General features: G+C 33.9%; 1 protein-coding gene across 1 annotated transcript; it reads right to left on the bottom strand.

The window, feature by feature from the left end:
* Positions 1–4,305: 4,305 nt before the first annotated feature.
* LOC107069681 (uncharacterized) lies at positions 4,306–9,582 on the bottom strand. The gene is made up of 3 exons (XM_015327184.2): positions 8,665–9,582; positions 6,298–6,593; positions 4,306–4,926 (listed from the first exon to the last, which is right to left on the bottom strand). The coding sequence occupies exons 1-3, from the start codon at positions 8,899–8,901 to the stop codon at positions 4,767–4,769; spliced, it is 693 nt and encodes a 230-aa protein (XP_015182670.2). The 5' UTR covers positions 8,902–9,582; the 3' UTR covers positions 4,306–4,766.
* Positions 9,583–13,302: the final 3,720 nt, after the last annotated feature.

Raw genomic sequence — 13,302 nt, 5'->3', positions numbered from 1 at the left:
ACTAACCAATATTTGCATTCCATTTAAATGATCTGACAAACTCCCTAAACAAGAAGAAGAAATGAACACCCAGTGCTTATCTTTTTTTCTTTCAAATAATACTAGAGTTTGAAGTAAAACAAATGTTAAAACGCGTTCGCGCGTTTACTTTTTCGTATATTTGTTAAATGTTTAAGTAAACTATTTCCAACTGGTTTGATTTATTTTGTCGATTATTATGTCTCATGTCAGCGACATGTTTTTTGTAACGATATTATAATTCGTTTCGACAAACCTTGAATAACAAAAAGATAGTACATATATGCTAGGAGCTTAAAAATTGTAGAAAAAGTATATTAAAACAGAAGGACAAAGAGAAACGGACAAAATTGAAGTTTAGCAAGTTTTCTTTGGAGATACGAGTATCGAGATAGACCGTAAAGATGTCCGATTGTCGTTCTCTTGAAAATCTCTTTCGACGAGAAAAAGGAACTTTTCTAACAGCACGTTCCTCGGTATTACATGTAACAATAGCTCTCAAAGTACTTACATACACACATACATAACTGCATACTATTCTTACAATGTACGTGTAGAAATGAACGAGCTCAAAATTGTTAAGTAAAGAATAAAAAACTTTGTTCGAGCTTATTTACGACTATGGGAAAGAAAGCACCAAGACAATAACTTCATATCGAACAAGAAAGAAACATCAAATTTGTCCCCCATCAGTCGACAAAGTATTATTAGTATACTTTTCTTATCAAAAAATTATCACCTTTTATCTATTTACAATAAAATAATAGTATTGTTGTAACAATATTGTCGTTGTTTAAATTATCAAGTAGAACAAATTGCAGATATTTTCTTATTCCTATTTTCCAGCAGACCTTTGATAAAAGTATCTCAACTACGGTGACCTTTTTTTGCACACAAAAAAAGCTACAATAACCAACCAACACACACCGAGTCACATTTAAAATTCCAAGATAACTTGTTACTTTCGAGAGTCAACCTAGCCGCGTTAGTTAGTGACACATTTTGCATTTTCTTCTTTCTTCTTCTTTTTTCTCTTTTTATTAAATAAAAGAAAGAAACATTCTCATTATACAAAGTTTTCGCTCGTTAATTGAAATGAAATTAATAACATTGTTGTTACTTTTTCGTTTGTAGGGGTAGAAGAAAACAAAATGAAAAAGATTTTCTATAAATTTGTTGCAGGTCGAATGAAATTGAAAAAAAAAAAAAACAAAAAAAGGGAAAGCAATTGTGTATGATAAGTTTAAGTGAAAGATGGTGGTTGTGCCTAATCCATGATCTCGATGAGATTTTAATTCAACTTCGGTCGTTAATCTCTCTCTCTCTCTCTCTCTCTCTCTCTCTCTCTCCCTCTCGGACGAAAACGGAATTAATTAAAGCTGCTTAAACGACCGGCTGGGACGGGGCAATTATTGGATTTACAACGCTATCGCTATCGTTCACAAGATATAGGAGGAAGAGAAGGAACCCGAAGGTGGCTCGGAAAGGTAATGGGGAAAGGGTTAAACCAATACAAACTTATCCCCACTCCTAGATAATTCCACCTTATTCGGAATCATCTAACCTATATGATATAATACACGTAAAACTAATCTCTCCAACTTCTAACATCTAACTATCCCTTTTGAATCTTTTTTTCGATCGACAATATCTGGGAAAAAGCAGAAGAGGCATTCTAAGTGGTTGGTAAGAAGGAAAAGCATTGCCATCATCACCTCTATTTCCCTCGGTGTTTGACTTTCTTCTCTCGTTTCTCTTCTTCCTTAGACGTTTATAGCATTCTTTAAATCTACGATTACTTTTGCTTCTTTGCACGAGTTCTTATTTATTCGATCGGCTAAAGACTTATAGGGTGCTTCTTTTTTTCTCGTTAAAGCTCCCGATAACTATGCTACGAGAGTATAAGGTGCTATGGAAAGAAAATAAGGGCCAGAAGTATAAGTAAGTAGGTACTAAAGAAAAAGAAACAAAGTGTTTTTAAGAAAGAACAAAAAGTCATTCGATTATAGTATTAGATTTTGTTATAAAAGAGAATAAATTAATTTTTTCTCTAAAGATGAACGATAAGAATTTGTTGGTATAATAAATCGAAAATAAGTACGAATAAAGTTATGTTAATGGAGATGTTCTATGCGTTATCACGAAAATTTTCAATTCAATGAATCCTTTAAAAAGATGCTTAACCATGAATAGAGAGAGAGAGAGAGAGAGAGAGAGAGAGAGAGAGAGAGAATATACGCGAGTACCGATAGAGAATGATTTTCAATGAATATTCATACTCATATTTTATTAGACGTTTAACCGTGACTCCTTCGACGATTCGTCACCTTTCTTTTTTCTCTTTTTTTTTCCCCTTCTCGCTCGTTCTTTTCTTTTTTAAATAATTAACGGAACGATCATGAGAGTTAGACTTTTATCCTCGCGTTAACACGCTGCACGTTTTCTCATCTCTCTTTTTTTCTTTATTTCATTCTTTCTTTCCTTCTTTCCTTCTTTCCTTCTTTTCTCAAGCTTTTAAACACGCCACGTACTTGGCTCTACCGCACGATAATGGGCTACGCTTTTTAAAGTACTATAATACACTACCATTATCGTTTTGCAACCAGTTTCTATCGTCCACTAGTGCAAATTCTTTTTTTTAGTTTTTTTTTTTTTTAGTTTTACGTCCTGCTACATGATTTAAACTAAATGTTTTATCAAATAGAATGATAAAATATGAATATTCAATAAGGCTAGTAGTTAAAGTATAAAACTGAAATTGAAATTGAAATTGAAATTGAAATTGAATTTGTCTTCAAGGTTTCATAGTTATTCGTTCTTCCTATACTTTGACTACCAATATTCGGTTAATACTGCGTTATTACTATATTAATGAGATAATAAAAAAAAAAATTTCAAACTTGAGAGAAAGTGAAAAAAGAGAAGAGAAAGAAATCTCTCGATTTGGATGAAACGTTCCAATTGGTAAAAACAACGAACCTTAGACACTCAGTGCATTTCTTTTCCTTCAATTAAAAGAAAGATTCATTTTCATTTATCTGACCTATGAATACCGGAGCTAACGCGATATCCCTCTTAAACGAACTTTATTTTAACCATCCATCTTTATCATGAAGAAAACTAATTATCCCTTTTTAAAAGAATCTCTTTCTCTGCCTGTCTGAAACCTTTTTCATGGGTAAATATACTTCTTTAAGAAAATAAGCATATAATGCTGCGTTACATTTCTGTACAATGTTAAAAAGAAAATTTTATTTGTAAATGTCCTAATGAAAGCTCATACGTTCGATAAATTGTCTCGTAATCCATGCAATCGTAATATTGATCGAAATTTATCGAAAATCGAATACATTTAGAGAAATAGAGTAACGTGTTCAATTCGGTTTGCCGATGCTATCGATTTATTGATGATGACTATAGACGGAGAAGGAGGAAGAGAAGAAGGGGTAGGAAAAAGGGATAGGAAAAAGGGAATACAAAAGTAGAAATAAGCGGAAAATCTCTCCCCATCCATCTATCTATCTGTAGGATATCCAGATATCTATATGCTATATTTTTCTATATTTTTCTGTCTATTTATATATACTTTTATTATTCATTAATAAAATGATAAATTCGAAAGAAGTAAGATTACAAAATAAGTACATAAAATCAAATTCATGAAAATTTCTTATTGGCGAATAAAATCAGACAGGAAAAAAATGTAGAAAGAAAGATTCGCCAATTCCATGAAGATAAAATCGCAAAAAAAAACAAAAACTGGAAGAGAAGGGTTGATCGAATGAGCGGTAGAAACGCCAGAAATTCTTTAATAACCTACAATTTTAACATTCCTCGTTTCAAGTGAGAGTAAAACAGAGAGAGAGAGAGAGAAATATATATCAATATATATATATATATATATAGAGAGAGAGAGAGAGAAAGAAAGAAGGGATGATTTTCGATCATACTTTTAGGCAAATGAATGTTGGAAAAAGTGTAAAGAAGAAAAGGAATACGAAGAAGAGAAAATAGAAGTTTGAAAAGGTAGCTGGTTGCCTTTGCTCGCCCACTTGCTCACCCACTTGGTCGCCCACTTGCTCGCCCACTCGCTTCCTCGATTTTCGAATGACGTTGCAGAAGGATCGTAAAAGTGCGCATATTGATGAACGGAGAAAGGATAAGAAAAGATACTTTCGGTGTCAAAATGAAAAAGAAAATTTATCGAGGAAACGAGAAGAACAACAAATCGATCTAATATTTTTCATCTGCTCAAACAAAGAGAAAACAATAATGAAAATGCATACGTTGTTGTTACACATATTTTATTATTATTATAACAATATAGATTTAATTTGCTATCCAGCTATAAATATGTTGCAAACCCAACAATTGAATTTCACGTTAAATACTTGATTTCCATTTGGACGCTCGTAAAAATTCTAAAGTGAACGAACCTCCCCTTCTCCTTAAGGGGGTAGAGTTCTCCTAAATCTCAGACAACGTTTTAAAAGTTATAAACAACAGCACCCGAGCGAGTAATAACGTGGACGAACGAACCGTGCTTTCTTCAGCTTTCGCGTTCAGAACTTTTTTACGATGGGTGTCGCTTATCGTGCACTCCGACAATGAGATTACAAATCTAACGCAAATGAACTTCTTCAAAATTCGGAATTCGTATTTGTTCATTTTCATTTAAAATCTATTGAAATGTATATCAAATAAAAACTATTAGTTCGTGAAAAAAAAAAATAAAAGGGTTGAAAGATTCAGACACGTAGGACCGTTGAAAATATGTCTAGCACACTCCTGCGGCATTCCGGATAAAGGGCGTGGCAGTTTTCAGCCGCTACCTGCTTGCCCAGCTGCTCGGCTGCCCTGTACTCTCGATCCCCGTACTCATCGTATTCTTCCTCAGTACTCGAGGGCCTGCAAAATCCAGAAAAATTCTTCACCGTCCAACAACGACGTTCTTTCTTTGAAAACATTATGAAAGCCAACGCATGTCACAACCACCACCACCACCACCACCACCATCACCACCATTACTATTACTATTTACTATCACTGCTACTACTACTACTACTACTACTACTACTAGTAGTATTACTACCACCATTACATGTCCCATATTCCCCCATCTACGGACAAAAGGAAAAAAGCAAAAGGATAGGATGGACGTCATTCTCTTTTTTCGATTCATTTCCACCTCGCTCTTTTCCTATTCCCTTTTCCTTTTTCCCCCTTTTCTCTCGAATTCCTCTTTTTGTCTCCCTTTCATTCCACTCAGGGAGTTTTCTTGAATTTTCGAAAATCTGTAGCACGGCTAGACTGCTCGATCGATAAGTAAGGTCGCTGCTTCCCCGAGCTTAATACATATATAGTATATCTTAAAACTACACGCCCACGATAACGTTTCGTCTTTCTATTTTTTCTCTTTTTACTTGTTTATTTTTGATATCAATCCGAAAGCGAATATAATTCAATTTTCTAACTATCAACAAGTTTCAGGCTATCTTATTCATTCATCCTATATTTTTATTTGAATATTTTTGTATACCTATCTCATATCCATTCTTTTGCAACGATGATATCTATCTATATATATATAGATGTATGCATGTACATATATGTCTAGGTATTTAATAAATGAAAATTTATGTAGAAGCTCTGTGAGTGCGTTAAATTTACTCTGATAATAATGATAAAATGGTCTCTGCCATGGGCCGTACCAGAAATGTATTTAGGTAAATATATACATGCGGCATATAATATTCTAATAAAAACTTTGTATTCACAGCGTATATAATACGTTGTTCGGATTGTCGATGAAATAATAAGATTATCCCAATCTTATCGTGAAAATTCGTTTTTTGACCGTGCGGAGAAAACCGACCGAATACTACGATACTAAACATGTATGTACATTTACACGTGTATATAAATTTCACTAATTCATCGTGTATGCTAATGTTATTAACTTCTCCGGGCGGACCGTTGGCATTAGAGATTTTCTCAAGTATACTTCTAACATAATTGTACCGCAAAGGGATGATTTAGAAGTGGGACACTAGCTCGATGGTTAATGCTACGACAGTTTGCTAAACGAAACGAAACGAAACGAAACGAAACGAAATTGCATGGACATTCTAATTTTACTATAATATTTCTCTATTTTAATGTCAAAATCAATAAAATGCCCATTACTTTGCGCTAACTAACCGTGCCTTGTCTGCTTGTTCAATTATTATTTTAATTATGTTAAAAAGGAAAGAAAGAAAAGAATAAAGTGTAACTTACTTAAAAAATATTTCCATCAATTGACCGAATAATCCGTGATGCGCGTCGAAAGGTACACGAGAGACTTCGCAAATTGTCCTCAACAAACAAGCTTTTCCACCGTAACCATAAATGGCAGCAACTTTTTCAAAAATTTTATAAATGCTCCATCTACTTTTGGTATTCCTGGTATAGTAGACTCCAGGCTCAGTAAAATCTGTACTATTGGTCGGTAATTTATAAATTATTTTGATAAAAACACCGACGATCACGCTCTCTCGATCCAATTGCAATGGTGTTCCAAGACCAAAGATTAACTATAAATACACAAGAATATAAATTAATGCAATCATATTAGAGAACAATGAAAATGACGAAAAATCTGTATGTTTGTGTGGTGCGTGTGTGTATACGTGTCGGCAATTCGAGGTAATATGCAATATAAGAAGAATTTATTATTTCACCGATGAAAATAAAGTATCGGTGTATCGAAGTTTCGGTTGTATTTTCTCTGACCAATCCGGAGGAAAGCAACCACCGTTCAGATACTCCCAGAACGATCGAATGCGGAAATTCGCGGTTTTATCGGAAATTCATACACGGACGAAGGCACATACTATAGTAACAGAAACGAGCCTCCACGGAAATTGGACGAACTAGAAACGATCATCTACAAAATCGTCAACAAAATCGTTGATGTTCGACGACGATTGTCACAATCTGTGTACACTGTGTACTCGAAAAAAGATCCGAGTTATTATTTACGATTCGATTAGGATTCCCAAGGATTATATCATCATCGTGATACTGTAATGTAACGATATCATTTCATTTTATTTTAGTTGTTATTTTTTTTATCCATTAAATCCTTCCTATCACACAATATTTATTTGTCTGTCTACGAATATTTTTAAAATTAAGTAAGAATAATGAATTTGTAGCAAATAGAAAGGATCGAAATATTTGTTGTTTATTTGTTTCTTTTCTTAGTTTTCATTCCTCGTAGTTCTAGGTAGGAGAAATAGATTATATCGATTTTGCGTTGAAACGACCGACTAGACTAACATAAAAACGCTTTTCACAAGTCTCGCGTACAAAAAGCTTTCCGCGAATCTCGTTAAACTGTCCTAACCAGATACGAACATGATTCTTCCGTGAAAATTCCTAGCAATTTTATCGAAAATTCATAGGAATGAAAGATAACATAGCTACCTAGCCTATTTCCAATACATTCTCATCAATAAGTATTATATGTCTAATATATATTATGCACTTGTAACATATTAACACATTAACGAATACCCATTTGTTATTCTGTAAATCTTGTTAATCATACTTCATAATTGATACACAACGAATTGAAATCAAATATAAACAATTATAATCGAAATGAGCATGTTTTGATCGAGTATGCAACGACAATTGCACAATTAAATGGATAATTATAGATTTACTGAGATTTACTGATAGTACTTGTTCCTTTATTGTTTACGAGCATTATCTCTTACTACCAAACTTCCTTGTCGTCAACGCTTGATTACAGTTTCCCTATATCACACGGTATTCAATAGAATAGAATTAAACGATAAGCTTGGTGTAATCATCAATGTCTATCCTCTCTAATTGAACGATGTAATTATGCACGTGATTGGATTCTCGATAATTAGACGCAAATCGAACTTAGCCGTATTTCATTCGCAATCCTTTCCCGGTTTACATTCTGCGATACGATAAACCTCGTTTAAGAAAAAACACTATCTCTCGTAGAAACCTTCACAACAGATTCATTATCGTAACTAACACAAGTTTCTTCGTGTAATTTGAACTTTTCACACATGTTATGAATAATAATGATAATGCACAACATACGCTTGATGCAATGACATATTACGAGCTACTGTAATACGACAAACGACGATAGAACTCTCGACGTTATTAGTGGCCACATTTCTTGCGATGCTTTTAAGCTTCCTTAACTACCGTCAACGTCACCGTTAATGTTCCACGACTCTATTTTTAACAGAGAAAGTCCACCACGGGACGCCTTGAAACAGGCTAATTACAGTTTCTCTTCTACGGTCTTACTCTTAAAAAGTGTCCCGAATATGCTTACAAAAAATCGCTCGATTTTTATCACGAATTTCTTACTCTTCTGTAAAAAAAAAAAATCTGCTTCAAAATTATTTTCCTTTTTTTTTTTTAAGTATACGATAAATTAATGATTCTCACGTGAAACCGTATTTTCGTTCGATCACTTTCTAAATCTCGTTCTATTATCGAAACTAGCGATAGAAGAAAATGAAAAAGAGAGAGAGAGAGAGAAAGAGAGAGAGAGAGGAGAGAAAGTATGAAAGGAAGCAAAGCTTCTTCGATGAAATGAGAACGTACCAGAAGGGTCGCGGGTATCGATGCATCAGGAAAAACCAGGGCTCTCTTTTCCCTCGATGAGATGGTCGTGTCGTTGACCCTAGCTGATGCTGATGCTTTTGCTTTTGCTTTTGCTTTTGCTTCTAGTGGAGCTATTCGAAGACCGATCACGTCCTTCAAATCGTTGACTCGTTGATAGGAATTTTCAAATTGCAAAAGTAATAGTAAAAACAGTACGATCCTCTTCGAAGTTGCCATCCTAGACTTTGCGATCGTTCTTCTTACCAATCGAGTTTTCTGATCGAATGATGATGAGTTTTACGAGAAATCAACTGACGAATTGAGCAAGAAGAAGGGAAAGAAAAAAAAGATATAGAAAAAGAACATGAACAAAAGAAGCGGAAGAAGAGCGTACTCGAACTGCTGATTCCTTTCAGACATCTGTTAAGTTCCCTTGCTATCGGCTGCTGTTTACATCCTCCTACAAACCTCAATGATCAGTCAAAGAAACTATCCACCTTACCTAAACTACTTTTTCGAGTAAATTAAATGAAAACCTTGAGAAGTACGTTTATTTATTCACTTACATATTCCACATACCTTCATTCGCGAGTCTAATTCCTCTTATACAAAGAAGAAGAAGAAAAAAAAATCTAAGATATCCAGTTTTAATCACGTGTGTTCGTTATTTTCTATCCTTGTTCATTCTTCTAGCTAAATCCACGAGATAACGTTAATTTTGTGAAACATTCGTGTTTCGTTGAACGCATTTACGAGATATTTTACTAAATGCAGTGATAATGATGTACTCGAGAATTCGGAGTTAAACAAATTGTTGTATTTTATTCAGCTTTAAACCTGATAATTGTACTAATACTGGTTCGTTTAGTTCCTGGTTTTCTGTAGAGTTTCGTGTATTCGACCAATTAGAACATCGTTCGTTCTATTCTCGTCTTCTTCTTCTTCTTCTTCTTCTTCTTCTTCTTCTTCATGCATATTCTCTTATTTAATTTTATATTTGTTGTTACTGAATCGTGATAAGAAAGATGAATAAAAGTTTGCATTAGCTATCGAGAGACTACTATCCATATAAAGTTCCATTCACTCTTATACAAGGGTTTTGTTTTAAATCGTACTCCCAATAAAAAAGAACAAAAAAATACGAAATATCCGTAAAATTGTCAACTCGAGCATTTATAATAAACTCTTTGAACAAACTGGTCGTTCAAATAATGTACGTTCGACGACTGCAAAAGTTGAAGTTTTTGTCGGTTTCGGTATACGTGTAAGCGAAATAATATCGTTTCGTTTCCAGACACGTTTCTAAATATCGCGAAACGTTCTCTCGAAATACCCCGAAATTGTGGCACATTGAAAGCGGAAAGGAAAACACGAGCTAGGAGAGACTGTTACTCGCGTTCTGAGTTCTCCGAATGGTCTACTCGTCAAAGTTCAACTTAAAAGACCGATGTAACCTACCACAGCGTTTTGTGAAACTACGTTTTAATGAAAACCAAAATACTGTGAACTGAAAATACAATGAACGTATGAGTTAAGTATGCTTGACCAATTATAACTTTTCTTCCCTATTTCTTTCAATATTTCTTTCTTTATATTTTTCACAATATATATATATTGTTAAAGATTAAATAGTTACCTAAGTGGTATCTTCCTACTCCTCCTGGTGTATCTCAATCTAAATTATAACTCTTTATTATTATTACGAAGAGATATCTACGATAATAAGAGGAATTATCTACAATCGGATTTTCAGAAGTAGTTAAGAGAGATTACGTCTGGGATTATATGGTATTAAGGAAACAGAAATACGAATACATCTACATATAGATGTAATAATAATAATAATAATAATAATAACAACAATAATAATATATATTAGTATTACTTTGGTTTTGAATCGATCGAAAGGAAGACATTAAGGACTGTTTCAAACTATAACGAATGGATCAATTCAATTAGAAGATTTATTTCTTGGAAATATACTAAATCTGGAATAATATTATATTTGAAAAGATAAACGAAACTTAGATATAAGACTTAATACGAAATGAATCTAAAAGATAGACCATTTTTCCGAGGAATCTGAAGAAAATTGTACAACCCTTCGGCAGCAAGCGTTTCCTTCTCCATGATGCAGGTTAACACGCTCTAGTTTGAACAAACCAAAAAGTGTATTCCTACACAATATGAAGTTTCAAACCTCTCTCTTTCTCTCTTCTTCTTAAATTCCACTTGTTTCTGACAACGTTGAACAGTAAAAACAGCCTGAAGCATTACCCTGTGAATTCTCCAAGATGACTCTTCCTCTTTCAAGACACGTAAACTGGATTTCCTGTCAATAACTAAAAACATACGATTCTAGAACGAAGTAGTTGGAATATTTCTCGCTGGTACGTTTTTATAATAAGTTTCAAGAATAAATTAACCAAGTTAATAATAGATTTTCTTACTATTAGATTATAACGTAATGTAAGAAAAATCGAATCAACGCTAATCGTAGAATCTCGAAGTAGACGATAATAGAAGAGCCAGTCGTAAAAGCATGGAAAGAGAGAGGTAGGGTGCCCACAAAGATTTGTTGAAGAGAGGACGACATTTCATAGGGTCCAAGGTCTCCAGAATTTAAGGATACGAGTAATAGTAGTAGTAGTAGTAGTAGTAGTAGTAGTAGTATAGTAGGAGCGAGAAGAGATATGAACTGGATGGACATCGAAGATCGTAAGCTCAGTTCACGTGTATATCCTGATGCGTGGAATGTGATTTCGCCATGGAATTGAATTACAACCTTCAAACGACCCAATAAAATTCCACCCTCTAGAATCATCCTCTTTCTCTCTTTTTCGCACATACACACAGACACACAGAGACACATACTCTAACTTAAAGTACAACAACCTTGTTGGTTCTATGACATTCGTGGGATTCACTCGTATATTTTTTCTTCTACATTTTTACGACACCCAAGTAAGTACGACTTATCGATCGTCCATAAATGAAAGCGTCTATTCGTAAAAACTACGAGAATACGATAAAATTTATTTCGTTAAAAAAATAGTCAGTAAAAGAAAGACAATTCTTTGTTTTACACGTTCTATGTATCGCTATAGAATTAAGGAGGTATTCTATAGAGTATGGTTAATCAAAAGAATTCATTGTTTTATTTTCCGTATTCTTATAGTTTAGGGTTTTCAACATGATTTCTTAACATTTCTAAGTGAAATTATTGAAAACAAATGTCTATTTAGTTTGTTTAAAGAAAAAAAATGAAAGCAAGTGAATTTTCATCGAGTTAGTTTCAGCAATTGGAAATAGTAATCATAGGATGGACAACTATAATACTAAAGTGAAGTTTTCGATTGTCGCGAAGTGATTGCCGTCATGATTGAGGTTGTCGAACATAGACGAGTAAAATCGACGGATGTCGAGAAACGATCGATTGCATGTCGAAAACGTAACGAAAAACCATTAGGCATCGTGGGCTCTTTTCATTCGTCAGGACGAAATAAGCGATATCAACGTTGACGAGCCACAAATCGTCTTTCTTTTCGATCTCGATATTTACTATTCCAAAGAAATTTCCAATAACAAAATATATCAACTAAATGTAGGTATATCTATCAATTTCACATTTCACTATAAAATCATATTTTTTTTATTTTTTTTTATTTTTTTTTTTTTTTAATATCAAACCTTTGAGATATTGTAATAACTTTACGTACTATAGGTTGTAAAGAATATTAATATAAAAAATGAAGAATAGAAAGAAAAAAAAAAGAAGAAAAATAAGGGTAAAAGCTGATATCGTCTCGAAAGCGGCAGTTTGTCACATCGGCGTATATTAATAAAGATAACAAATAAAAAAGAACAAGAGATAGGATGATACGTTAACAAAGGTCAAAGGTTTCTACATCGACAAGGATGTAACGAACCGATATAACGAAGTCAAATCGTATATTGTCGTCCGTTGTTAATTACCATGAATGGGTTTGTCCTAGAAACTGGTCCTCGGTCATCCTGGTAACCCTTTCCTCTATAAATCCCCCTCTTCCCTCTCCTCTCTCCTCTCTCTCTCTCTCTCTCGTTCTATTCCCTTATTCATTTCAACAAGGAGTATTTTCTCTTTACGCGCACCTGTTATCGAAAGAAAGACTGCCAATAACGTGCCGATAACTGCGTCACGTTCTGTTTCGAACGCCCGTTATAACCTTTCTTCCCTTTTTTTCACTACCCTTTTTATCCCTCTCTTCTCTCTTGTTTTTCTTTCTTTTTCATCTTCCGATTCTCTTCTTCTATTTTATCACACTTTCTTCTTTCTTTTTTAACGTTATTCACCTCTTTTATTTTCATCGTCTCCTTTATATATTTCTAATATCAGTGGCGGCGATGGTGGAGAAACGATATCGCACCAACGAAACTCATAAATTATATTTTGGTTTCGGTTCACAGCCATGCGTATTTTCACGTGTCTTACACACCAATGTAATAGACAAGGTACACCTGTAGCAATAGTAGTAGTAGTAGTAGTAATAATAATAAAAAAAGTATACTAGTAGTAATAGCAGACCAAGCACCATGTCGGCACCATCTTTTCTTGAAACTTTCATTTCACTTGACAATACTAGAACGGCCAGAAATTAC

Source organism: Polistes dominula, unplaced genomic scaffold (assembly GCF_049000335.1).
Source record: "Polistes dominula isolate Pdom_NZ unplaced genomic scaffold, Pdom_raw_medaka contig_23, whole genome shotgun sequence".
Taxonomy (NCBI): domain Eukaryota; kingdom Metazoa; phylum Arthropoda; class Insecta; order Hymenoptera; family Vespidae; genus Polistes; species Polistes dominula.
Note: the sequence above shows the minus strand (reverse complement) of the source record. Positions and strands in the feature narration are given on the sequence as shown.